We start from the raw sequence: 27,327 nt of genomic DNA on the forward strand, positions 1-27,327 counted from the left end.
TAGGCCATTCTCTAACTTTGTCGTTCTACCTTGAGGAATTATCCTAGGGAAGTAATTAGAGAGCCATACAAAGATTTATGTGTAAGACATGAGCATTATTGTAATTGTAGATGTTACAAATGGCCTTAACTTTCAATAGTAAAGAACTGACTAAATAAATTGTGACATATTCTAACCATGAACTAGCATTCTGCCATGAAAAATCATGTTCTCAAAGACCATAGATACATGACGCGCTTCCAGTGCATTGTGAAAACTGTAGGAAAACATAGTGCTGTGTTCAGAAGGCATGGGAAGAAGATGAGAAGGATGCGAACCTGGTTTCCTCCATCTCCTCTGGAGAAAAGGGAGCAGGACCAGTCTGAGATTAAGTTAGATCAGAACTTTTATTTGGGTAGTGGGGTTATATGCTTTTTATTCTAATTCTACCGCGAGCATATGTAAATTTTCATAATGCAGGATAAAAAGTATTGCTTAGAAAAGAAAGCTTATGTCTTTTACCTAAAAACAAATTAAAAAGTATTTAAAGTTATGGACACGAAAGGCATTTAAAGGGAAAGATGGTCTGGAATGAAGACCAGTTTTAGGGAGTACTGGACAAAGGCAGAAAGTCAAGAAGATATTCTTCAGTCAAGAAGAAAATGGATATGAAGGCAGAGCTTCCTAAGCTCTGACATTTTTGTACACCATTCAGATGGTAGGAGGGTCTTGGGCTCCCATAGATGCCATCAGATGAGGGCAGGCTGGGCCCAGCTGACAGAAGCAGGTGGTGAGAGAGTAGCCCTCTCCTTCTGGAATGCAGCCATTCTCCGTGGAAGAGCCCCATGGTACAGTTTCTCACGGTCTTGGACTGTGGTCAGAATAGCTCACACAGCACTCCTACTGTACTGGAGTTTATGACAGACTTCATTGAATGAGGCCCTAACTTCCGGGGGGGGGGGGGGGGACGACACAAAATCCATAAAATTGGTCATGGGAATTCTCAGAATAGGCCCAAGTATTCTTCCGAAAGTGACGGAACATAGCTGTTCATGAGTGCCATGTGGCATTTTGGATCTATGGCTTTTCAGTTTTTTCTTTGTTTCCAAGTCACAACTTGATGTACCATTATAGCAAGCAGAAGTCTCAGCATGAAATAAGAATTTTTTATGCAAAAACAACCCACAGACCTACAACAATCACCATTATTATGTGCATTCCACAGACTTGTGACCTCTGCTTGGGCTTTAAACATGTATGAACAGACTGTCCTAGTGTCTAAAGCAAAACAAATGTGGGGTGTGTGTGTGTTTCCTTCCCTCAAAGATAGCAAAAGGCAAAAGGCAAACCTCATTCTTATAGGAACATTGGCTCAGTGGAGGTCCAGTTGCATGGGGCTTTAATTGATTTGTGGCTGTGATAGTGAGCGAGTCTTCAAGGAGCTTTTTGTTCTTTTCCCCACAATATAAAAATCTGACTGTATTCTGCTGAGGATTTTTCTCCATTTCCTTTCTTTAAAAAAAAAAAAAAAAAAAAAACTGGCATGGTGCCTTGGCTGCTTAGTGAGCAAGACGAAAGAAAAGTCAAGAAATTTCCATTACGCCCATTTGGGTTTGTGTGGAGCAATGTGTAAGCTCAGACATGAGTCGCCTCTGTTTGCCTTCCCTCGGGCACCAGTCCTCTCTTCTTTCTGGAGGCTTGCTTCAAAGTCCCAAGTAAATCCTAGAACCGTGCCTGTCTTGACTCTTCCTTAATCTCTCACCTTATACTTCCCAGGCAGAGGTAAAGGCAGTGCTCATCCGCCTCAAAAAGCTGCTTGGAAGTCCTAGTCTCTCAGCCGAGGATCTTCAGGCAGCAGCTGCAGAGAGCCGAGACAGAGACCCCAGACCACCTTTGTGTCAACAGCTCATCAGGCGCCTCCTCCTGAACTTCCTGCTCTGGATTCCTAGAGCCCATGTGATTGCCCGGGAAGTCCTCACCCTTGTAAGTCTCCCCTTCTGTAGCACGCTGTCTCACTCACATTCCAAGAAAGGGGTGGATTGTCTCTAGTGAAGAGGCCAAGGGTCTGGCCTTTGACAAGGGTGTGTACCAGGGTGCTTTCCAAACATGGATGGGCAGGACAGTTGGGACCCCAGAGCCTATCCCCTTGCAACACCTTCATGACATGGAAGAGAAAATGGAGGCTCAGAGAAAGAAGGGGACTTCTAGGTCACAGCTTGCTACCAGGGCCCATAGCCAAAGCTAGGTCTTATGTGTCCCCATGTACTTCTTCTTTTAGTTACATTGCATGACTCCATTCCCCTCATGAAGAGGAGTAATTCTTCAGTGAGGTGTGTTCACTGTAACAATCCAAAGAGTTTTGTTTGTTAATTTAAAAAAAATGTATATTTGCTATTTACAATGAATTCCTTCCTGAAACCCAGAAGATGTGAGGGATAAAGAATGGTCCAAGTCAGAAGTGAGTATCATTCATGGCATTGGATTAGGTAGTGACTTCTTGGATAATGTCACCAAAGGCACAGGCAATGACAACAAATAAGTCAATTGAACTTCATCACAATGAAAACCTTTTGTTCATCAAAAGATATTAGTAAGACAAACTCATGGAATGGGAAGAAAACATTTGGGAATCAAATATCTGAAAGGGTTTAGTATCCACAGTATATTGGAAATTCTTACAAATCAACAATAGCAAAAATCTAAATCCAAGGTGGGCAACAGATCAAAATTGACTTTTCTCCAAAGATAGACTGATGGCCATTAAACACATGAAAAAATGCCCAACATTATTTGCCATTAGGGAAGTGCAGATCAAAACCCACAAAACCCAAAATGATGCACACCCACCAGGATGGCTATTATAGACAAAACAAAGTGGAAAAGAACAAGTGTTGGTGAGGATGTAGAGAAATTGGAACTCTCAAAAAAAAAAAAAAAAAAAAGAAAGAAAGAAAGAAATTGTTAAGTCTCATATTTCCAGTTGGGAATATTAAAATTGTACAGCTACTGTGGAAGAGTTTGATGGTTCCTGAAAAAATTAACCAGAGTTACCATATGATCTGGCAATTCTATTTCTTTGTGAAAGAATTTGTAGAATTAAACAGAAACTTAGCCACCCCTGTTCATAATGGCATTACGCGCAACAGCCAAAGGTGCAAACAACCCAAGTGTCAATCAATAAATTTATTAATTTATTAATAAATTAATAAAGTGTGGTCGGTATATACAGTGGGATATTTTTAAGCCCTACAAATGAATGAAGTTCTGATACATGGTACCACATGGATGAACCTTGAGGACATTATGCTGAAATAACCAAGACACAAAAGGTTACATACTGTATAATTGATTTATATGAGGTACCTAAAATAGCAAATTTTTAGAGACAAAAAGTAGAATAGAGGTTACCAAGAGCTGGGCAGGGGAGAGGGATGGAGAGTTTGTTTGGGATAAAGGCAAAGTTTTAGAAATGGATAATAGTAATGGTTGTACAGTATTATGAATTTACTTCCTGCCAGTGAGTTCTCCATTTAAAAATGGTTAAAAGAGCAAGTTTAAAAAGCACCCACTTGCTGGCTCTTAGAATTTTTATTTGCTTTTGTTTCTATTTTTTATTAACTTGTAATATACATACAGAACATGAATAGCTTGATTAATGTTCATAAACCAAAAATAACTATGCAGCCAGCAACCAACTCAAGAAAGGAATGTTCCCAGCACCCAGACAGCCCCCTCTTGCTCCCTTCCCCAGGCAGGTTCTGTTTGAATGTGAATATGAGGGGAGTCCCAGTGATAAGTGGGACTGCCAAGAATCTCAGAAGCCAGCACTGGGGAGGTTCTCCTCAGTCCTAGTAGAACAGTCAGCATGGAGCAGGCAGGCTGCAGCAGCCAGCCTGTCAGTCCTGCCTCTCATGTTCAGACAGAAGTCCTCTCAGGAGCCTGGGCACTGCCAAGAGCAGAAAAGGATTCACCTGTTACGCATGCTGGGTGCCTTCTCCTCAGCACCCACCCCAGCACAAAATCTATTGTATACTTTTATATAGTGCATACCTCACTTAATTTCAAGTCTGTTTAGGGTGGATGAACTTCATAGCTGAAAGCTAAAAAATGTCCCGCGTGTCCATAGACCTCAGTACCAACTAACGTTTTCTCTCTGGCCAGGTATAAGTATAATAGTTGCTTTTCAGCCACTGCCTCAGCCAAGTGATCACGGTCAACGAGAATAGTGATAAGTCATTTTGATTATAGCTACCTTTAGGATAATGTGATGAAAATGGCACTTCTGTGGTCTTCCTCCCCAAAACCTGTAGCCCCAGTCTAATACTGAGAAAAGTAATTGACAAGTCCCAGTTGAGGGGCATTCAACAAAATACCTACCCAGTACTCCTCAAAACTGTCTAGACCATCAAAGAAAGGAAAGTGTGAGAAACTGTTGCAGCCAAGAGGAGCATAAGGAGACTTGAAAATTAAATATAATGTATCTTGGATGTGATCCTGGGACCAAAAAGGGACATCAGGGGAAAATTGAGGAGATCAAAATGAAGCTTGGCCTTTAGTTACTAAAAGTATATCTATATCGGTTTATTAATTGTGACAAATGTACTATAAAATTAAGATGTTAACAATGGGAAAACTGGTTGTGGAAGATACACGATCTCTCTGTATTATCTTTTCAGTAAACTATAAATCTAAAACTGGTCTAATATTAAAAGTTATTTCAAAAAGTCAGCCACAGGCATTTTTGAATCATGAAAGTGTTGGAGGTATTTTTGTCACCTGAAACTAATGAAATACCATGAGACAAATGAAAATGGAATCAACTTTCCAAAATTAATACAGCAAAAACAGTTGAAAGAGAAGTTCACAGCAATACAGGCTCCCCTCAAGAAACAGGAAACCCCAAATACACAACCTAACTTTTACCTTTATTTCTAAAGGAACTGCAAAGAGAAGAACAGATCCTAAAGTTAGTAGAAGTAAGGGACTAATGAAGATCAGAGCATATATAAATGAAAGAGGCACCACACACACACACACACACACACACTCGAACACATAAGAAAAGATCAATGAAACTAAAGTGTGGTTCTTTAAAAAGATAAAACTGAAAAACCTTCAGCCAGACTGATTAAGAAAAAGAGGGCTGAAATCAATAAAATCAGAAATGAAAATAATTACAGTTGACACCACAGAAATACAGAGGCTCATAAGAGATTACTACAAACAATTATAGAGCAACAAATTGGAAAACCTAGAAGAAACGGATAAATTCTGAGAAACAAGTAACCATCCAAGACTGAATACAAAGTAGAAAATCTGAGTAGACTCATTACAAGTAATGAAATTGTATCAATAATTTTAAAGCTAAATTATCACTCTTTGCAGATGATATGATACTATATGTGGAAAACCCAAAAGACTCCACTCCAAAACTGCTAGAACTTATACAGGAATTCAGTAAAGTGTCAGGATATAAAATCAATGCACAGAAATCAGTTGCATTTCTCTACACCAACAGCAAGACAGAAGAAAGAGAAATTAAGGAGTGAATCCCATTTACAATTGCACCCAAAACCATAAGATACCTAGGAATAAACCTAACCAAAGAGGCACAGAATCTATACTCAGAAAACTATAAAGTACTCATGAAAGAAATTGAGGAAGACACAAAGAAATGGAAAAATGTTCCATGCTCCTGGATTGGAAGAATAAATATTGTGAAAATGTCTATGCTACCTAAAGCAATCTACACATTTAATGCAATTCCTATCAAAGTACCATCCATCTTTTTCAAAGAAATGGAACAAATAATTCTAAAATTTATATGGAACCAGAAAAGACCTCGAATAGCCAAAGGGATATTGAAAAAGAAAGCCAAGGTTGGTGGCATCACAATTCCGGACTTCAAGCTCTATTACAAAGCTGTCATCATCAAGACAGCATGGTACTGGCACAAAAACAGACACATAGATCAATGGAACAGAATAGAGAGCCCAGAAATAGACCCTCAACTCTACAGTCAACTAATCTTCGACAAAGCAGGAAAGAATGTCCAATGGAAAAAAGACAGCCTCTTCAATAAATGGTGCTGGGAAAATTGGACAGCCACATGCAGAAAAATGAAATTGGACCATTTCCTTACACCGCACACAAAAATAGACTCAAAATGGATGAAGGACCTCAATGTGTGAAAGGAATCCATCAAAATCCAGCAACCTCTTCGACCTCAGCCGCAGCAACATCTTCCTAGGAACATCGCCAAAGGCAAGGGAAGCAAGGGCAAAAATGAACTATTGGGATTTCATCAAGATCAAAAGCTTTTGCACAGCAAAGGAAACAGTTAACAAAATCAAAAGACAAGTGACAGAATGGGAGAAGATATTTGCAAACGGCATATCAGATAAAGGACTAGTGTCCAGAATCTATAAAGAACTTAGCAAACTCAACACCCAAAGAACAAATAACCCAATCAAGAAATGGGCAGAGGACATGAACAGACATTTCTGCAAAGAAGACATCCAGATGGCCAACAGACACATGAAAAAGTGCTCCATATCACTCGGCATCAGGGAAATACAAATCAAAACCACAATGAGATATCACCTCACACCAGTCAGAATGGCTAAAATCAACAAGTCAGGAAATGACAGATGCTGGCGAGGATGCGGAGAAAGGGGAACCCTCCTCCACTGTTGGTGGGAATGCAAGCTGGTGCAGCCACTCTGGAAAACAGCATGGAGGTTCCTCAAAATGTTGAAAATAGAACTGCCCTATGACCCAGCAATTGCACTATTGGGTATTTACCCTAAAAGATACAAACGTAGTGATCCAAAGGGGCACGTGCACCCGAATGTTTACAGCAGCAATGTCCACAATAGCCAAACTATGGAAAGAACCTAGATGTCCATCAACAGATGAATGGATCAAGAAGATATGGTATATATACACAATGGAATACTATACAGCCATCAAAAGAAATGAAATCTTGCCATTTGCAACAACATGGATGGAACTAGAGCATATCATGCTTAGTGAAATAAGTCAAGCAGAGAAAGACAACTATCATATGATCTCCCTGATATGAGGAAGTGGTGATGCAACATGGGGGCTTAAGTGGGTAGGAGAAGAATCAATGAAACAAGATGGGATTGGGAGGGAGACAAACCATAAGTGACTCTTAATCTCACAAAACAAACTGAGGGTTGCTGGGGGGAGGGGGTTTGGGGGAAGGGGGTGGCATTATGGACATTGGGGAGGGTATGTGCTTTGGTGAGTGCTGTGAAGTGTGTAAACCTGGTGATTCACAGACCTGTACCCCTGGGGATAAAAATATATGTTTATAAAAAATAAAAAATTAAAAAAAATCATATGATCATTTCAACAGCTGCAGAAAAAGTATCTGACAAAGCTAATATCCATTTATGATAAAAACTCTCAAAGAGTGAATATAGAAGGAATGTACCTCAACATATTAGGGGCCATATATGACAAATCCACAGCTAACATTATCCTGAATGGTGAAAAAAGGATGCAAGCTTTTTTTCTAAGATAAGGAAAAAAGACAAGGATGCTACTCTCATCACTTTTATTCAACATATCACTGGAGGTCCTAGCCATAGCAATCAGGCAAGGTGGGAGAAAAAGGCATCTCTATTAGTAAGGAAGAAATAAAACTGTCACCATTTGCAGACTCCACCAAAAAACTATTAGAACTAATAAATAAATGCAGTAAAGTCAGAGGACACAAATTACCATACAGAAATGGGTTATGTTTCTATCATGAAGCATCAAAAGGTGAAATTTAGAAAACAGCCCCACTTATAATTGCATTGGAAAGAATAAAATATGTAAGAATAAATTTGCTTTTTAAAAAGATTTTATTTATTTGAGAGAGAAAGTATGCATATGAGAAGCGGGGAGGGGTAGAGGGAAAGGAGGAAGCAGACTCCTGCTGAGCAGGGAGCCCAATGCAGGATTTGATCCCAGGACCCTGGGATCATGACCTGAGCCAAAGCAGACGCTTAATGGACTGAGCCACCCAGGCACCCTATGGGAATAAATTTAACCAAAGAGATGAAAGACCTGTACTCTGAAAATTATAAAACACTGATGGAAGAAATTGAAGATGACACAAATAAGTGGAAAGATATTCTATGGTGATTGTTTGGAAGAATTAACATTCTTAAAATTATTACCCAAAGCAATCTGCAGATTCATTGCAATCCCTACTAAAATACCAATGGCATCTTTCACAGAATTAGAACAAAGAAACCTAAATTTTTTATGTTTGTGTATTTGTGGTTAAAAAAGATCTCAAATAGCCAAAACAGTCTTGAGAAAGAACAAAGGTGGAGGTGACATGTGCCCTGATTTCAAACTATACTACAGAGCTATCATAATCAAAACAGTATGGTATTGGCAAAAAATAGACACAGAGATTAATGGAATTGAGAATCCAGAAATAAATCCATACATATATGGTTAATCTACAGGAATGGAGACAAGAATATACAATGGAAAAAAGACAATAAATGGTGCTGGGAAAACGGTACCACTATCTTACACCGCATATAAAGTAAATTCAAAATGGATTAAAGACTTGAATATAAGACCTGAAATCATAAAACTCCTAGAAGAAAAAACATGGGCAGTAAGCTCTTCATCTTCAACATCAATATTTTTTTTGAAGTTGTCTCCTCAGGCAAGGGCAACAAAAGCTAAAATAAAATAAATGGTACTACCTCAAACTAAAAAGCTTTTGCACAGTGGGGGAAACCATCAACAAAATGAAACATAGCCTACTAAATGGGAGGACATTTTTGAAAATCATACATCTGATCAGGGGTTAATATCTAAATATAAAAAGAACTTACACACCATAAGGGGGGAAACCTGATTAAAAAATGAACGGAGGACTTAGACATTTTTTCCAAAGAAATGTGGATGGCCAAGAGATGTTTGAAAAGATGCTCATCATCACTAGCCATTAGGGAACCACAAATCAAAACCACAATGAGATATCACCTCACACCTGTCAGATGGGCTATTATCAAAAAGACACAAGGTGTGTTGACAGGACTGTGGAGAAAAGAGAACCTTATACACTACAGCAGGATTGTAAATTGGTGCAGCCACTATACAAAACAATGTGGAAGTCCCTTAAAAAGTTAAAAATGCAACTACTATATAATCCAGCAAATCTACTTCTGGGTATTTATCTGAAGAAAATGAAAACATGAATTCAGAAAGATAATATGCAGCCCTGTGTTCAATGTAGCATTATTTTTAATAGCTAAGATATGGAAGCAACGTAAGGATAAAAAGGATGTGGTATGTATTTGGAATATTACTCAGCCATAAAGAATTTTAAAAAAATGAAATCTTGCCATTTGCAACATAGATAGACCTTGAGGGTATTGTGCTAAGTAAAATAAAGAGAAGATTTTTTTAAAAATAATAAGTAAAGAAGAAATATAAACACCATATGATTTCACTTATATGTGGAATCTAAAAAACAAAATGGGGGCACCTGGTTGGCTCAGCTGGCAGAGCATGCAACTGTTGATCTTGGGGTCATGAGTTTAAGCCCCGCATAGAGCTTACTTAAAGTAGGTAGATAGATAAAATTAAAATGTCCTTGACTATTTAAAAAAATAAAATTAAAACTTAAATACAACGGGCGCCTGGGTGGCTCAGTGGGTTAAGCCGCTGCCTTCAGCTCGGGTCGTGATCTCGGGGTCCTGGGATCAAGCCCCGCATCGGGCTCTTTGCTCAGCGGGGAGCCTGCTTCCTCCTCTCTCTCTGCCTGCCTCTCTGCCTGCTTGTGATCTCTCTCTGTCAAATAAATAAATAAAATCTTTAAAAAAAAAAAAACTTAAAAATAAAACAAATGAAAAAGCAAAATAAAATGGAAACAGACTCATAGATATGGTAAACAAATTGATAGTTACCAGAGTGGTGGTTGTTGGGGGGGGGGGGGTAGGGGAGGTGAAACAGGTGAAGGCAGTTAAGAGGAAAAAGCTTCCAGTTATAAAATAATTAAGTTGTAAATTCTGGTCCAAGATGGCTATTTAGGAAGATGGTGAACTCACCTATTTCCATGGACACACCAAATCTATACCTATTTATAGAACAATTCCTTCTGAAGAACTGAGGGCTGACTGAACATCTTCTGCACAGCAGAAGATAGACCACATAGAGAATGGCAAGAAAGATGGAGACACAGTAACGAAGGGAAACCCTCTGCCCCCTGCCCCCACCCCACACACACTGGAACTACATTGGAGAGGGATAGTACTGAGGGACAATGAGTAGATTTGTCTGCCCTGGGGCACAGAAAAAAAAAAAGCCATAGTTTAAAAAGCCAACTAAAATATAAAGGAATCAATCCTAGAGCCCTGCTAAATAGTAAAGGAGCTGCTGGAATTCTCTGGGTCAGAGGGACTGCTGAGCACCATGATTTATGTTCTCCTTTCACCTTCATAGTACAGACATGAGGCAGGTCTGGGCACCAAAGCCAGCAAACCCCATGCCTCTAGCCCACACAGCCCCAGACACCTTGGGAAACATAAAAATGTGATTTAAAAGAGCAACTAAAATATAAAGGATCCATCCCTAGAACCTTGACAGTCACTGGGCAGGGGAGGACTCTCTCCGGATCAAAGGCCTTGGCAAGCACCATGGTTTACATTCCCCCCTACCTTGATAGCATGGATGGGAGCAGGGTTCAGGTGCCCAGTCAGCCTATCACCTCTGTGAGCCTGGGCCTATATAGCCCAAGCCTTGGTCAGCATTCACTCTAGTTCCAGCCATCTCATCAAAGTGACAAAAATGCAGTCTAGCACCACTTCGGCTCCACGTGACTTGCTGAGATATCCTCAGTGCAGAGCACCCTGGGCCCACCCAGCCCTTCCCCACCTTGGCCTCTGCTGTCCCGTCATAGGCCCCTTGCACAGAGCATCCTGGGACCCCCTGCCTGCACCAGACACAGACTCAGACATCCAGTCAGAGTCACCAGGCGCAGACATTCTACATGGAAAATGACCATTCTTTCAAGTTTAGGAGAAGTAACTGTACCACTGAATATATAGAAACAAACACAGAAAGTCAGGAAAAATGAAGACACAGAGGAATATGCTCCAAACAGAAGAACAAGCACAAAACCTCAGGGAAAAAAACTGAATGAAATGGAGATAACCAGTCTACCTGCTAAAGAGTTCAAAGTAATGATCCATAACGATACTCCTCAGAATGAGGAGTAGCTGAACTTACTGAGAACTTTAACAAAGAGATAGAATATAAAAAAGAATCGATCAAGAGTTGAAGAATAGGGACGCCTGGGTGGCTCAGTTGGTTGAGCAGCTGCCTTCGGCTCGGGCCGTGATCCCGGTGTCCTGGGATCGAGTCCCACATCGGGCTCCTTGCTCCGCGGAGAGCCCGCTTCTTCCTCTGACTCTGCCTTCCACTCTGCCTGTGCTCGCTCTCGCTCTCTCTCTGACAAATAAATAAATAAAATCTTAAAAAAAAAAAAAAAGAGTTGAAGAATACAATAACTGAAATGAAAAGTACATGATAGGGAATCAACAGTAGATTAAAGGATGCAGAAGAATGGATCAATGATCTGAAAGGGTAATGGAAAAACATCCAAGCTGAGCAGAGAAAAGAGTTTTTAAAAATGAGGTTAAGGGGAGGGGTGTCTTGGACAACATTAAGTGAACAAACATTTGCTTTGTAGGAGTCCCAGAGGAGAAAAGAGAAAGGGTCGGAAAACTTACCTGAAGAAATAATAGCTGAAAATTACACTAGTCTGGGGAAAGAAATAGACATCCAGGTTCAAGAAGCACAGAGAGTTTCAAACAAGATGAACTTAGTACACCATGATGTGTAATAAGTAACATGTCAGAGATTAAAGATAAAGAGAAAATTTTAAAAGCAGAAAGAGAGAAGCAATTAATAACAAATGAGGGACCTAAAGGAATGAACAGGAAAAAAAAAAAAAATACAAGCAAGAATACTCTCTTGGCAAGATTATCATCCAAAATTGAAAGGTAGTTTTCCAGATAAACAAAATTCAAAGGAGTTCATCTTAATGAAATCAGTTTTACAAAAAATGTTAAATGGAATTCTCTTAGTGGAAAAGACCATAATTGGAAGTAAAAAAAATTATAAAAACGAAAAAAATTTCATGAGTAAAAGGAAACACATATAGATAGTAAAACAATCACTTACCAAGCTAGTATGAAGGTTAAGTGACAAAAGTAGCAAAAAGTAGTATATGTAACACTGGGTGGGAAGGTAAAAATGAAGTTCTTTTGGAATTTGTCCAAACTTAAGTGACTATCAACTTAATATAGACGGCTATATAATTAGGATGTTACATATGAACCGCATGGTGGTCACTAACCAAAAACTTTTAATAGATACCAAAAAATAAAGAGAAAAAAAGCCAAGCATAACACTAAAGAAAGCCATCAATCATAAGGAAAAAGAACAGGAGACAAAGGAGAAGAACTCCAGGTACCTGGGTGGTTCAGTCGGTTGGGCGTCTGCCTTTGGCTCAGGTCATGATCTCAGGGTTCTTGGGATTGAGTCCTGCACTGGGCTCCCTGCTTGGCAGGGAGTCTGCTTCTTCCTCTCTCTGCTCATCCTCTGTCTCTCTCAAATAAATAAAATCTTTGAAAAAAGAGAGAACTACAAAAACAACCAGAAAACAATGAACAAAATGGCAATAAATACATATGTATTTATGTATATATACATATGTGTGTGTATGTACTGTCCATATATATATGTATATATTGCCTACAAGACATTCTGCTTCAGACCTAAAGAGACATACGACTGAAAGTGAATGGATGGAAAAAGATACTCCATGTAAATGGAGACAAAAAAGAGAGAAAAAGGCAGAGTAGCAATACTTATATCAGAGAAGACAGACTTCAAAACAAAGTCTGTAACAAAAGACAAGAGCATTATGTAATGAGAAGGCATTGATCTACCAAGAGGATATAACAACTATAAATATCTATGCACCCAACATCGAAGCATTTAAATACGTAAAGCAAAAAGAACAGATGTTCAAGGGGGAAATGGCCAGTAACACAATAACAGTATGAGATTTTCACACCCCACCTGTAGCATTGACTAGATCATCCAGGCAGGAAATCAATAAGGAAACAGTGTCTTTGAGCAGCCCCAGAACGTTACACCCCAGAACACCAGAATGCACATTCTTTTCAGATGTACACAGAACATTCTCCGGGATAGACCACATGTTAGGCCATGAAACAGATCTCAATAAATTTAAAAAGATTGAAATCACACATGTATCTTTCTGAAACACTATGGTATGAAACTATAACTTAATCACAAGAAAAAAAGAAAAAAGAAAAAACAAACACATGGAGGCTAAACAACATGGTACTAAAGAACTAGTGGGTCAAAAAAAAAAGAACCAGTGGGTCAATGAAGAAATCAAAGAGGCTATCAGAAAGACACATAGAGACAAAATGAAAACAATGGTTCAAAATCTTTGGGATGCAGTGAAAGCAGTTCTAAGAGGGAAGTTTATAGCAATACAGGCCTACCATAAGAAACAAGAAAAATCTCAAACAATCTAACCTTACACCTAAAGGAAGTGGAGAAAATGAACAAAGCCCAAAGTTAGTATAAGGAAGGAAATATTAAAGTTCAGAGCAGAAATAAATGAAACTGATACCAAAAAAAAAAAAAAAAGAAGAAGAAGAAGAAAAGAAAGAAAAAAGAAAACCAAAAGGATCAGTGAAAATAAGAGCTAGTTCTTTGAAAAGTTAGATGAAATTGATAAACCTTTAAGCAGAAAAAAAGTGAGAAGACCCAAATAAAATCAGAAATGAAAGAGGAGAAATAACCAAAACCACAGAAATAAAAAGGATTATGAGACTATTATGAAAAATTACATGAGATCAAATTGGACAACCCAGAAAAAATGGATAAATTCCTAGAAACATACAGTCTTCCTAAAATGAATCAGGAAGAAATAGAAAATCTGAACAATTACTAGTAATGAAATTGAATCAGTTATCAAAAATTCCCAAAAAACAAAAGTCTACAACCAGACAGATTCAGTGGTGAATTCTTCCAAACATTTAAAGAAAAGTTAGTACCTGTTTTCCTCAAACCATTCCAAAAACGTAGAAGAAGAAGGAGGAAAGCTTCCAAATATATTCTGTGATGCCAGCATATTACCCTCATTCCAAAACCAAAAGCACTGCAAAATATAAGACAAAACAAAAAAATAACAGGCTACTATTCCTAATGAACATAGATTCAAAATGCTTAACAAAATATTAGCAAACTAAATTCAACAATACATTTAAAGTATGATTTGCTATGACCAAATGGGATTTATTCTGGGGTTGATAGTTCAGTATTTGCAAATCAATCTTAATGACACATCACATTGACAAAGGATAATAATTATATGATCATATTAATATTTGCAGAAAAAGCATCTGACAAAATTAAACACCCCTTTATGATAAAAACTCTCAACAGTTAAGTGTAAATGGAAGGTATCTCAGTAAAGACTGTATATGACAGACCCACAGCTAACATCATACTCAATGGAGAAAAACTGAGAGATTTCCTCTAAGATTGGGAGCAAAACAAGGACATCTACTCTTGCCACTTTTATTCAACACAGTACTGGAAGCCCTGTCCACAGACAAGAAAAAAAAAAAAAAGATAAAAGGCATCCACACTGGTAAGAAGAATTAAACTCTCAGTATTTGCACATGACATGATGCTACACACAGAAAACCATAGACTCCACCAGAAAACCTATTAGAATAAATGAATTCAGTAAAGTTGCTGGATACAAAATTAATATTGCTTTCTGTACACTAAGAAGAAAGTAGCAGAAAGAAATTAGGAAGACAATTCCATTTACAGTAGCTCCAAAAAATCAAATACCTAGGAATAAACTAACCAAGGAGGGGACAGACTATACTCTGAAAACTACAAAACATTGATGAAAGAAATTGAATATGACACAAAAGGAAGATACACCATGTTCATTAGGAGAATTAATATCCATGTTATCCAAAGCAATCTCTAGATTCAGTGCTATCCCTATCAAAATATACCAATAGTATTTTTCATAGAACTACAACAAATAAACTGAAAGTTTGTATGGAATCGCAAAAGACCCTTGAGTAGCCAGAGCAATCCTAAGAAAGAATAAAGCTGGAGGTATTAGAGTCCCAGATTTCAAGATATACTACAAATCTATAATAATGAAAACATTATGGTATTGGCACAAAAGCAGACACACAGATGAATGGAACAGAATAGAGGGCCCAGAAGTAAATCCATGCTTATATGGCTAATTTATGACAGTGAAGGCAAGAATCTACAATGGGGAAAAGACAGTCTCTTCAATAAATGGTGCTGGGAAAAACTGAACAGCTACATGCCAAAGAATGAAACTGCACCACTGTGTCACACCGTATAAACCCAAAATAAACTCAAAATGGATCAAATAAACTCAAAATGGATCAAAGACCTAAATGTGAGACCTGAAACCATAAAAATCCTACAAGAAAACGTAGGAAGTAATCCCTTTGACATTGACCTTAGCAACATTTTCCTAGATGTGTCTCCTCAGACAAGGGAAACAAAAGCAAAAATAAACTATTGGAATCACACCAAAATAAAAAGCTTTCATAGCAAAAGAAACCATCAACAAAATGAAAAAATAATCTACTGAATAGAGGATATTTGCAAATAGCATCTGATAAAGGGTTAATATCCAAAATATATAAAGAACTTACACAACTCTACACCAAGGGGCACCTGGGTGGCTCAGTTGTTAAGGGTCTGCCTTTGGCTTGGGTCATGATCCCAGGGTCTTGGGATCAAGCCCTGCATCTGGCTCCCTGCTCAGCAGGAAGCTTGCTTCTCCCTCTCACAGTAGCCCTGCTTGTGTTTCCTCTCTTTCAGTATGTCTCTATTTCTGTCAAATAAATAAATCTCTTTTTAAAAAACACAATTCTACACCAAAAGTACAAATATAATTCATTTAAAATAGGTAGAAGGTAGGGGGGGAGGAGTCAAGATGGCAGAGAAGTAGCAGGCTGAGACTACTTCAGCTAGCAGGAGATCAGCTAGATAGCTTATCTAAAGATTGCAAACACCTAAAATAGGTAGAAGGTAGAAGAAGAAGAATAGGTAGAAGACCTGAATAGACATTTTTCCAAAGAAGATATACAGATGGCCAACAGACATGAAGAAAAGATGTTCAGTATCACTGATCATCAGGGAAATGCAAATCCATATCACAATGAGGTATCACCTCACACCTGTCTGAATGGCTAGAATCAAAAACAAGAAAAACAAGTGTTGGCAAGGATGTGGAAGAAGGAACTCCCGTGTTGGAGGGAATGTAAATTGGTGCAAGTACTGTGGAAAATAGTATGAAGGGTCCTCAAAAAATTTTTAAATAGAATTACTATACATTCCAGTAATTCCACTACTGGGTATTTACCTAAAGAAAATGGAAACACTAATTTGAAAAGATATATGCTTCCTTGTTTATTGCAGCTTCATTTACGATAGCCGAGATATGGAAGAAACCTAAGTGTCCATCAATAGATGAATGAATAAAGGAGAGGTGGTATATGTACGTAATGGAATATTATGCAGCTGTAGAAAAGAATGAGATCTTGCCATTTGCAGACAACATGGATGGACTAAGAGGGTATATGCTAAGTGAAAGAAGTCATGCAGAGGAAAACAAGTATACAACTTTGCTTACATATGGAATCTAAAAAACAAAACAAATGAACAAAAATAAGTCCATGAGGACATAAGGTATAACATGTGGAATATAGCCAGTATTATTGTAATAACTTTGTATGACAACCTGATAACTAGACATCACAGGGATCATTTCATAACATATAAAAATATCAAATCACTACGATATAAGCCTGAAACTAATAAGATATTGCAATTATTTCTCAACATGATAAGTCAACAGCAGGCACTTGTGAATCATGAAAACACTGGTGGAACTTTGGTTACCTGATCTCTGACCTCCAGACCATGCCCTCCTGTGGATGGAGCTGCTGCCCAGAGGGTGCTTTCTCAAGCCTGGCAGCTGGGACTCAAGCTCTTCCTCCTGGAGCCTGTGCTCTCCTTCTCCTCAGGGAGTTCCTGTTCTGCTTCTATCCTGTTACCTTGGGAATGGAGAAGCAGGCCCATGTTGGGGTTTGCCCTGCTTCACAAACCATGGAGATGATGGCAGGCCTGTAAAAAGAAGAAAGTGGCCCAGAGAATACCCATCCGTTTACCCCAATCACATATCCACCCATTCTGGGGAAACAGTCCATATTCAGATTGGATCATCCGTAAGTCACCCCGTAGAGAAGATGCTGTGAATAAGGAGATAGAGTATTATCACAAATTTATGTTTACTGCCTCTCCTTGGCAGCCCATTCCTACAAAACAGTCCAGTCCTAGACATACATTAATGCTGCTGACCTACACCAGAGGCTGAGTGAAGTTGGAAAACTCCAGTGAGTCTTCATAAAATATCATAACTCTGCTCGGCTGCAAAAAAAATTCATTGAAGGGAAAACACAGTAGTTCTCTTTACACATTGGCTTTTTAGTAGGTGCTAGCCGTCTGGGCACCTGGGAGCCCATCCATCATGATCTAGAGAACCTCTTGGACACTGTCCTTGTGGGTGTTTTGAAACTATTTTTAGTAACATACCAGACTTCCTAACTGGAAGGCTTCCTGCAGTGGCTCTTAACAGGTTGAAGGCATCCTGGCTGATGCAGCTACCGAAGGACAGATGGAAGGAGTCCTCTGCACGGTGCCAGCCTCTCACGGTTTCTCCTCATCCCCCATCGCATCACTTCCTCTCTCTGAAAGCACCCTGGAAGGAGTCCTGGGCTAGGTCTGCTTGGCCTGGGAGCAGGTAGTGGCAAATGGTCGAGGTGTTGGCTGTGGTGAAATGGCCTTTCTCTTCCAGGAGCCCTCAGGATCCCATCCGTGACCCAGCTTTGATGTGAACTCAGGCCCGAGCAGAACAGCTCCTGAGCTCCTGGTCTTACCCTTCTTATCCCTGCATCAGCTCTGGGGAGCTGTGCACACTCTAGGCTGTGCAAAGCAGGGGCTGTGTGTCTGAGCCCTGTCTAAAAGCTGTGGCCTCCCACACCCCAGCCTCCTCCCTACACACTACTCTCCTGGGCTCCTGCATAGGCCCCAGTAATCCGCTTCTTCCCACCTTGGGCTTCTGAGAATTTCCACTGAACTTCTTCCGTGGAAGCCCTGCCCCATCATGCCTGGTGTTCTGCTCCCCTGGCTACTAGGTTTCTTGCCCTGCTCACTTCCTCTGTGCCCCTTTGACGAGGACGAGGCAGAAGCAGCTCAGGTGGTGTTGGGATTCCTCCTGCCCTTGAGGCTCACTCTCTCCTGCCTCCCATCCTGTCCTGAGTTCATGTTTCTCTCTCCTTCTGCTGCCATCTTTGTTGCTGGACCACAGAAGTTCCAGGTAAAAGTTAGCTCACATCTGAAGTAGAGAGTTCAGATCTATAGTTGTTGAACTCAAATGAATTTCATCTCTAGACAGATGCACGTCAGCCCACAGTGCAGGTTGCCTGCCTGGGCTGCAGGGAGGCGGGCATGCAGAACTAGAGACCATACCTGGCTCGTGAAGATGACACAAGGTTGGGGACAAAAGGTCAGGGCAGGTGGCCTCCACAGTCAGCTGTTATGGCTACAGCCCAGGGGAGCCCCTGGGGTCACTGGCACTCTCCCCACACTTAGGGCCTAGGAAGTAGGTTGACTCTTTTAAAGTGTTCCAGGGAGGCTCATGCGGTTTCTCCGCAAAGACAGACTGTATCTGATAGAGGTCATCCACAGCATCTGTGATTCTGAGTGAAAACCATGCGAGACTGTGCACTCTGAGAAACAAAGTGAGGGTTTGAGGGGTAGGGGGAGGGGTGAGCGTTGTGGTGGGTGTTAAGGAGGCACAGACCGCCTGGAGCACTGGGTGTGGTATGTGAACAATGAATCTTGGAACACTGCATCAAAAACTAATGATGTATGGTGACTAAAATAACACAGTAAAAACAACAACAACAAAAAAAAACCCACACAGTGGTTAATATGGACACCAAGAGTCACAGTGAAGCCCCCCTTGGCCAGTGGCCTGCCCCCTACACCCTGGCAGAGCCCCTGTCAACTGGAGTTGAAGAGTCATGCTGTCACGCTGTGCCCCCAGCATCCTCTGCTGCCAGAGTGACTGCCTCGGTGCCTGGTCCACAACAGCAGCGGCCCTGGGCTGAAGGGGTTCGGGGTGGTGGGATTGTCCGAGTGCCCCAGGGCAGGCGGTCACCCTATCAGAGGCCCCGTGTGGACATGGGTGGGAAGCTGACCTTCAGCTGCCATTTGACTGAAGGGTCTGTATAAAGTGTCCCATACAAAGTGAGTATATAGATCAGTTCCAGAATCAGGGCTTCTTCATGTGCTTGTGTCTAAAAAAAAAAAAAAATCACAGGAAATTATTCACACAATTCAGTTGTGAGATTCTCACCCTTCCCTTTTTGCTGAGCTGAAATTCTTAGGAAAATACTTAGGCACCAACAACTAAGAATGCCTTGAGGCTATATTTAGCAGAGCTAACAATTCCTGCATTTCCTGCTTCCCTTGAGAATCAGGTGTTAAAACCTTAGATGGCTATTAAAAAACAAGTGGGCCCAGGTTGCTAGCCCAAGAATGCCATTTATAACGTGTTCGCTGTTCGTGTGGAAACAGGTGGCATTTTCCTTCCAGCGGTTTCCAGCTCTCGTGTTAGTGTGAGCTGTGTGCGGGCGGTCACTCGCCGTCACTCCCCACGGCGGGTAGCTCTCATGTTAGTGTGAGCTGTGTGCGGGTGTTCACTCGCCTTCACTCCCCACGGCGGGTAGCTCTCGTGTTAGTGTGAGCTGTGTGCGGGCGGTCACTCGCCGTCACTCCCCACGGCGGACAGCTCTCGTGTTAGTGTGAGCTGTGTGCGGGCGGCCACTCGCCTTCACTCCCCACGGCGGGTAGCTCTCGTGTTAGTGTGAGCTGTGTGCGGGCGGTCACTCGCCGTCACTCCCCACGGCGGACAGCTCTTGTGTTAGTGTGAGCTGTGTGCGGGCGGCCACTCGCCTTCACTCCCCACGGCGGGTAGCTCTCGTGTTAGTGTGAGCTGTGTGCGGGCGGTCACTCGCCGTCACTCCCCACGGCAGGTAACACCGCGGCTTGTGACGGCATTCCGGGAGATGCGGTGCCTTTCTGTAGCCCTTGTGAGGCTCAGTCTTGCCGTCCGAAGAGGGTGGTCCCAGGAAATGACACTGCCCACTGGATGGCCACCCTCTGAGAACAGACTTGCTCCCTAATCACCTTGCAAACAAAACAAGAGCCCTTCGAAGCTAAAAGGAATGCAGCTGCTTTTCGGGGAAGGATGGGTATGGTTGATTCACTGGACTAAGAGGTGAATCTGCCTGGTTAGTGTGTTAGTTTTCTTTCTCCTCTGTCCTCATTGCAGCTGGCTCCGACTGATGAGTTAACCCACGAGATGACTGGCTTTCTTGACCAGACCTTGTACAGATGGGATCATCTCCGCATGGAAGCCACAAGGCCGAGAAAGCTGGCCAGAGAACTCCTCTCAGAGCTGTGCCCAGCTGGCACTGCCGTGTAGGCACCGGGCTCCCTGCGGCCTCGTGAGGTAAGGAGACTGTCTCTTCATGGAATGAGTAGTGAGAATGAGCCCTAGACAGCTTGGCATGATCTGCTGGTCCATATTTTATGAAGTGAGAAGACAGGTCCTTTAGCCCAAACTCAGTCCAGTTTATTGTTCATGACTGGACTGTGCCTTGAGCATTCCCTGCCTGTTCAGCCCAGCTGTCAGAGAATCCCTAAAGAAAAGGCTTGCATCGGAGAACAGATTTTTACTTCTGTTTTCCCTCATATCAAACCAAGATATGCAACTGTGACTTGAGTGGTTCAAAGTTTTTGGACCAAGAAATGCATGAACCACCGATCAGTTTAGAAAGTAACTTCGTGCTTTTGCACAGGTCTCTTCTTCAGAAATCATGTTACTGTTATTGGTGTTTCTTTTGACCTGCAGGGATTTGAGATAAAGCCACACTGTCTTGCTTCCCTGAGAAATTCTTCATCGAGGAGCCTCTCGGGGACCTTAGAAGGGAAAACAGAGTCCACTTGAGACTGATAGCAAAGTCGTAGCGAACGGGACCACTGTTCATTGGTGGGCACGCAAGCCAGCGCTGCTGTGGAGGACAGTACTTTTCAACGGGGTAAAGCCGGTTCCAGTGCTACCTCTCTTTGCTTTCTGTTCGCTAAATGCTGCCACCAAAGGAGCTCGTATGACCTCAAGAACGGTTGACGGGAGAGTATAGGACATGTTTTGGAAACATTAAAAGCAATTATGTATCTCAGTTGTTTAGTTAACCAAAGTGGGAATTCAAAAAAAAAATTTTTTTTAAGATTTTATTTGAGAAAGAGATCATGAGTCGGGGGGGCAGGAACAGAGAGCGAGAGGGAGAAGCAGACTCCCTGTTGAGCAGGGAGCCTGATGAGGTGCCTTATCCCAGGAACCTACGATCATGACCTAAATCAGATGCTTAACCAACTGAGCCACCCAGTGCCCTGGGAATTAGAAATTTCTGATAAAGAATTGGTAACCCCAATATTACTTCACATTAATTAAAAAATGTTTCCCCTTTCAGGTTTTTTCTTGATATGCATTGATTATGTGCTTTTCTGTGTGCATTCTGGTCATTGAGTCAGTCAGAACTTTATGTCCACCTTCATTTATGTGTTAGTAATCTCTGAATCACCCTTAGTCTGGACTCCTGTTTGAGGCAGGAGTAACATTTTTTGGATTAGAGGTTGTGGTTTTAGGGGTATTACTGTTTTGGTATATGGATCCATCTAAAGTTCTGGAAAATTCAAGAATTTTTGACCTGAGCCTGCCTTTTGAGAAATGTTGCAATTAAAGCAGTGTTCTGGTAAAATAGATGTAACTACCACCATTATTACTTTCATATAAAAAGGTTTCATCAACATGTGCAGTAGTTGAAAAATGAGTTATAGGCTTCATTTGGAGTTGAGGACATCTGTGTTATTTGTCATGGAAGCTGTGAGCAACCTCTGTGGGCATGAAGAAGGGGACCGTTGTGTGGGAGCCTGGAGAATCCCTACCGTGAGTGCCTGTCAGGAATCCAGCTCCTATGGTGGGAATTCACTCATGCCTTATTTCATAGCAAACAATATCAGCAAGACTTACCCACCTCAGACTGTTCAAGCTGCGTTTCTGGAAGGTTCCTTCCTGTCCTGACCTTATCTCAGCCTTTTTCTAGTATCTCTAGTTCCTTTACAAAGCCTCTAAGTTCTCCTAAGCCTTGGACATTTGAGCCAGCCCTACCAGACTATCTGATCTAATGGGGCTTTAGTCTTCGCCCTGGTGAGCTCCTGGCAGCCTGGTGGTTCTTGTGTCTGGAGTGACCCCCCACCGACTGTCAGGGCTTTTATCAAGGGGACAGCAGGTACTAGTTTGTTTACTGATTTTACTTTCTCCCCTTGCCCTTCCCACCTTGATAAAGTCACTAACAAGGAGAGAAATGCTTCACAGGGGGAAACACAGGGAAGCGGGACTGTGCCCCAGACCGGAGGGAGGGACAGCTGTGCGGCCTCGCTGGCAGGCCTTGGTCTTCAGCGGGGCATGAGCCGACCTCTTCAGAAGGGCTTGTGCATCGTTGCATTCACTTCGCTGAGGAGGAAGGAGTCTCCCAAAGTGCAGATGGAGGGGAGCGCACAGTGTACGGGTTGGAAGCCCTCCCTCCCCTTGACAGCCCAGGAAGCCAGGAGCCTTGCGCTCCCTCCACTCCTGAGCAAGTCCGCACCCAGCGGCCACAGGAGTCAGGGCAGAGAAACTCTGGAGCAGGCTGAGAAGGAGCTAGTAAATGCCACCTCCTCGTCCAGTTGCCTTGGACTGGGGGAAAGTCTGGACATTTGGGGTCTTTCCGTTTTTTGAAGTTCAAAGAAGTAGGGTTTGAGCTACAAATGGGATCTGGTGAGAATGCAGGGGAAGCCACTGACGAGTGGCTTCACAAGGAAGACACCTAATGGTCTCAGACACGGAAAACCCGGAGAGGTGGCTATTCAGCTGCTCAACAAAGGGGTTGGCTCCAGTTCAGTTTGGGCTTTTCTCTGCAAGTTCAAGAAAGCTGCCGAGTGGAGACGTGCCTGATGAGCCTACAAGAAGAAAAAGGACATCAGGTTCTGTCTCTCCCACCAGCCTGCACCAGACCTGCTCTTAGGTCATTGGCAGACCCAGCTGCAGCAGAATGGGGCTGATAAGACCATGGGCAGATTTATCGGGACACTGATGAGCCGTGAGCTTCAGGGCCTTCCACTCCCTGGCCTTTCACAGGCCCCGGGAGAGGCCCCAGCACCGTGCTCGTGATATCTGTTTTTACCAAATTTGTAGAGAGAATTTAACTGCCACTGGCAACAATGTCTCTGTGCACTCCTGCTGCCCCCTCTCCATTGCAGCGTGGGGGTGGCCTTGTGCACTGGAACGCAGCCCGGGGGACTCGGAGTTGGCTCAGCATCACCTCAGTGTCTAGTGAAGTCACTGTGAAGGGAAAGCTTCCGAAGACCGCCAGCACCCCCGGGGGCCATGGCCCAGCAGCAGTGTGGCCTGTGCCCCTGGGGGGCAGCCCCGAGGGGAGTGTGGGGAGTCCTTCCAAGACCTCAAGCTTGGGTCTGGGATGAACCTGATAGAGGTTTTCAGAGCCCTTGTAGAGCAGTAGAGATGGTTGAGCCCCTGAAACGGTCCGACCTCTCCGCAGGGGAAGGAAGAGGAGAGCCCTTGGCAGACAGCGTGTGGGCACGTGAGGCTGTTTCTCTGTGCGGCACTAGAACAGTGTGGAGCAGGTAAGCCTGTGGCGGGTGTCCTGCGTGCTGTGGGGCGGGGAGCAGCATCCCTGGCCTCTCCCCACTACCTACCAGCCAGGTGAGACCAGACTTTCTCCAGAATGTCTCAGGGAACCTCCCCGCCCACTCTCCAATGAAGAACCATTGCTCTAACTGGTGGTTCATTATTTCTGGAAAGATGTCCTTATAGAAACACGATTACAGAGATATAAATTAGGCTCAAGCGGATCCTAATAAGAGAACCAGATAATCCGATTCCAAAATTTATATGGAAAAATAAACACTGAGGAGCAGCCAGGACAGTCACTTCTGCCTCCATGGCCTGTTCTGCCAGGCCTAGTGCAACAAGGGAAGACTCTTAAGAGCCGCAAAGAACTTTCTGGAACATGAGATTCTGGGCAGTTCGGCACCACCCATGCCATTGGGGCCGGGCCTCACAGTGGTGGACCCATCGCCAAAGGCCAGCAGAAGGAGCGCCAAGAAGACTTACGGAAACAGCGTGGCGTGCACCCTGCATTTCTGCTTCCAGACCAAGCCCAGAGGAGCCGCCAGGGCAGGGAGCCCTGCACCCACCTCCCCTCGGCTGTGACAGTGGAAGTGGCAGAGCAGCCAGGAGAGGCTGGGGAGATCCCCGAAGTTCAGCCTGTCCCATCCCAGTCCTTGGGGCTGAGAAGCCAGAGGCCTGAACTCCTGTTCTCTCCAACACGCTTCAGGAGCCAGGTCAGTTTTCTGTGCACTGTCTGAAATCGATGGAAATATATGATCAGAGAGGACTTTATCTGCATTTCTGCATTCTGCTTTGCATTTCTCACACACATATGCACACACGCACACTACACACACGTTTTTGGTGCTGTCACCGACCCTTTCCAGGCCCGGCTCCCAAGAGCGGGCTGCTCTGGCTGTCTTCTCCTGAGGGCCCTGTTTGCCTCTGTCCTGCTCCGACTCCAGGGTGCCCGATGCCCACCCACCGTCCCAGCAGAAGGCTCCTGGCCGGTCCTGGTCCTGGGAACTCCCGGTTTCCTTCCGCCCCCAGGCTGGGCCGATGGCCTCCTCCCTCTTTTCACACCCTCTGGACTGGAACAGAAATGCCTTATTTGGCCAATCAATCTCCCAGACAGCACCACAGGGTGGGAAAAGATCTATAAAACCCTGCCTGTGAATAGCCCCAGTCCGTCTCTCCTCCTTTCCACCTTGTAAACCCCCAGGGCCCAGATGGGAAGGCCGAGGTCATTGTCCTCAAGACCATGGCCTGGGGGGCTAAGAGTTCATGCCCTCCCCACTGAGCCCCCCCCCTCCCCCCCTCCCCAGCACTGTCCTGGGAGGTCCAGACCGCGCTGTAAGCCCCCACCTCCCTGCAGCTTCAGCCACATAGGCCGTCTCTACCCACCCAGCCCTGACCTCCAGCTGAAGAGACTCCAGGAAGTCAAGGCTCTGGTCGGTATGGAGGCTTTGCCACAGCTGGGTCCTGCACAGAGGGTCCCCACCCCACTCTCTGCAGAGGCAGTTCAGCCCCAGGTGCCATGGGGAGAGGACACTCCAAGGGACCATCCAATGCCAAAGCAGCTGCACGCTGTCACCCGCCCTTGGCACCTGCGGCAGCCTCTCCCTGACTGCTCAGGAATGCAGTGGGATGGACCCTGCTGCTCCAGGCCACCAGCAGAGGCAGCGGGGCATGGTGCCGTGTGGGGACGGGCTGCTCCCTCCCCAGTGCGGGTTGGCCCTGCTGAAGGGGTGGGCAGAGCCCCTCTTATGCCCCTCATTCTCCCACGCAGCCACTCAGTTACAGAACTATGAAGTGTTGGCCCAGAACACAGTTCTGATCATGTTGGACGCCCTGTGTTCGGGCTAAAATTTACCAAGTGTCCACGCTGAACCAGGCAGGTCAGGGGAGGAAGACAGCATGCTCTGGAAACATCTGTCTGAGACCTTTCTTTTGGAGCTCTATTCTTCATTTTTAAAGGATGGTTGAAGATTAGGGACACAGTTTACTATTTCTGGTTTCTATACTTGGGGGCACTGGGCTCTGCCTGCTACTGTGCCATGTCTGTACCTCATTTAGGATGGAGACTATTATTTCAATGTTTTGATTTGAAATTCTAGTAAAAATAAGTGCTTTGAAACCCTGTCATCCTAAACTAGAGGCCAAGAGGGAGAACTGAAACCTCTTCCCTTGTATTTCTCTCCCCTCGGCCTGGGCACCTGGCACTGCTTCTGCCCCGGCCACTGCCCAAAGCCCAGAGGCCAGGTGGGGGGAGCCGAATGGGCAGCAAGGGATCCTGGGGATGTCCCTTCACCACCCCCTTTCTGAAGCTCAGCCCCTCAGCCCAACCGGGCAGTACAGTGGGGAGCACCCCTGGGACATCGGAGGCCTGGCCCCTCCGATGTCCAACCATGGACTGACCCAGCAGTTGTGCTCCTGTCCCCAGCATGACTTGCTCTTCAGAGACACAGGGTCTGCTCCCTAAGGGGTGGAGGAGCGCTTCCATTCTGGAGTCCTTGGCTCTGGGGACAGCTGACTGGCAGGTAAGCAAGGCTGCTGCTGCTGCTTTTTTTTTTTTAATAAACCTGTTAACACCCTACCAGTTCTGTGCTAGGTGGCCTGGCTGGGGGGTAGCAGGCTTGCTCAGTGGCCCCCATGTTCTAGGAAGGTCTCAGCGAGCCACAGGTACCTCACAAGGAACTAGCCTGCTAAAGGATTAGTGCTAGCGGGGGGGCCCCAAACCACCCCTGTGAAGTGCTTGGTTCCGGACAACCAGGAAAGGCTGAGTGTGGTTCAGGGTCAGACTGACGCACCACCCAAGGGAGTGCTCTCACTGAGCCAAGGGACCTATGGTGACCAGCGGCCCCTCCTGTCCCGGGCCCTCTGTGGGGGGCACACTGTCATTTTGGGAAGCAGGTTTATTCTCAATTTCTCACACTGCTTCTGGGGGGCAACCCAGCCCTCCATTTCTGCTTAACGTAAGGACAACAGCAGGGGTTGTTGAACTGCTAAGGCCAGAAAGGCATTCTAGGGGAGTGGAGATCAGGACCTTTGCCACCCAGAAAGGTACAAGACTGCCAGGCAGACAGGTCTTTGTGCTGTCTCCATGGTGATGTAATTGTGCCCTACTCCAGATGCCTCTTTCCCAAAGCAGGTGTTACCTGACCCTGGCCTCACCCAGGCCCGTCCTTACAGGGAATCGGATTAGGAGTGCAGGCCTAACCTCAGCCCGCAGGGTGACAGGTAAGCTGTCCCTGGAGAGCTTAAGAGTGAACAATCCAGACCATGAGGAGCTGTCACAGGGAGGGACATCCTGAGCCATGTGGACCCACATTCACATCCTGTCACTTAAGAGGGGACCTTGGGGATCTGTCTAGTTAAACCTGTCT

General features: G+C 43.8%; 1 protein-coding gene across 2 annotated transcripts in view; it reads left to right on the top strand.

Moving 5' to 3' along the window:
• Positions 1–21,742, top strand: part of FANCC (FA complementation group C) — a 280,958-nt gene extending 259,216 nt beyond the window's left edge. For both annotated transcript variants that reach the window (XM_059141676.1, XM_059141675.1), the window contains exons 15-17: positions 1,756–1,962; positions 20,543–20,722; positions 21,125–21,742. In XM_059141676.1, coding sequence (XP_058997659.1) covers positions 1,756–1,962; positions 20,543–20,695 — 360 coding nt within the window. In that variant the 3' untranslated portion in view covers positions 20,696–20,722; positions 21,125–21,742. The remainder of the gene's footprint in view (positions 1–1,755; positions 1,963–20,542; positions 20,723–21,124) is intronic.
• Positions 21,743–27,327: the final 5,585 nt, after the last annotated feature.

This window comes from Mustela lutreola, chromosome 12 (assembly GCF_030435805.1).
Source record: "Mustela lutreola isolate mMusLut2 chromosome 12, mMusLut2.pri, whole genome shotgun sequence".
NCBI classification, from domain to species: Eukaryota; Metazoa; Chordata; class Mammalia; order Carnivora; family Mustelidae; genus Mustela; species Mustela lutreola.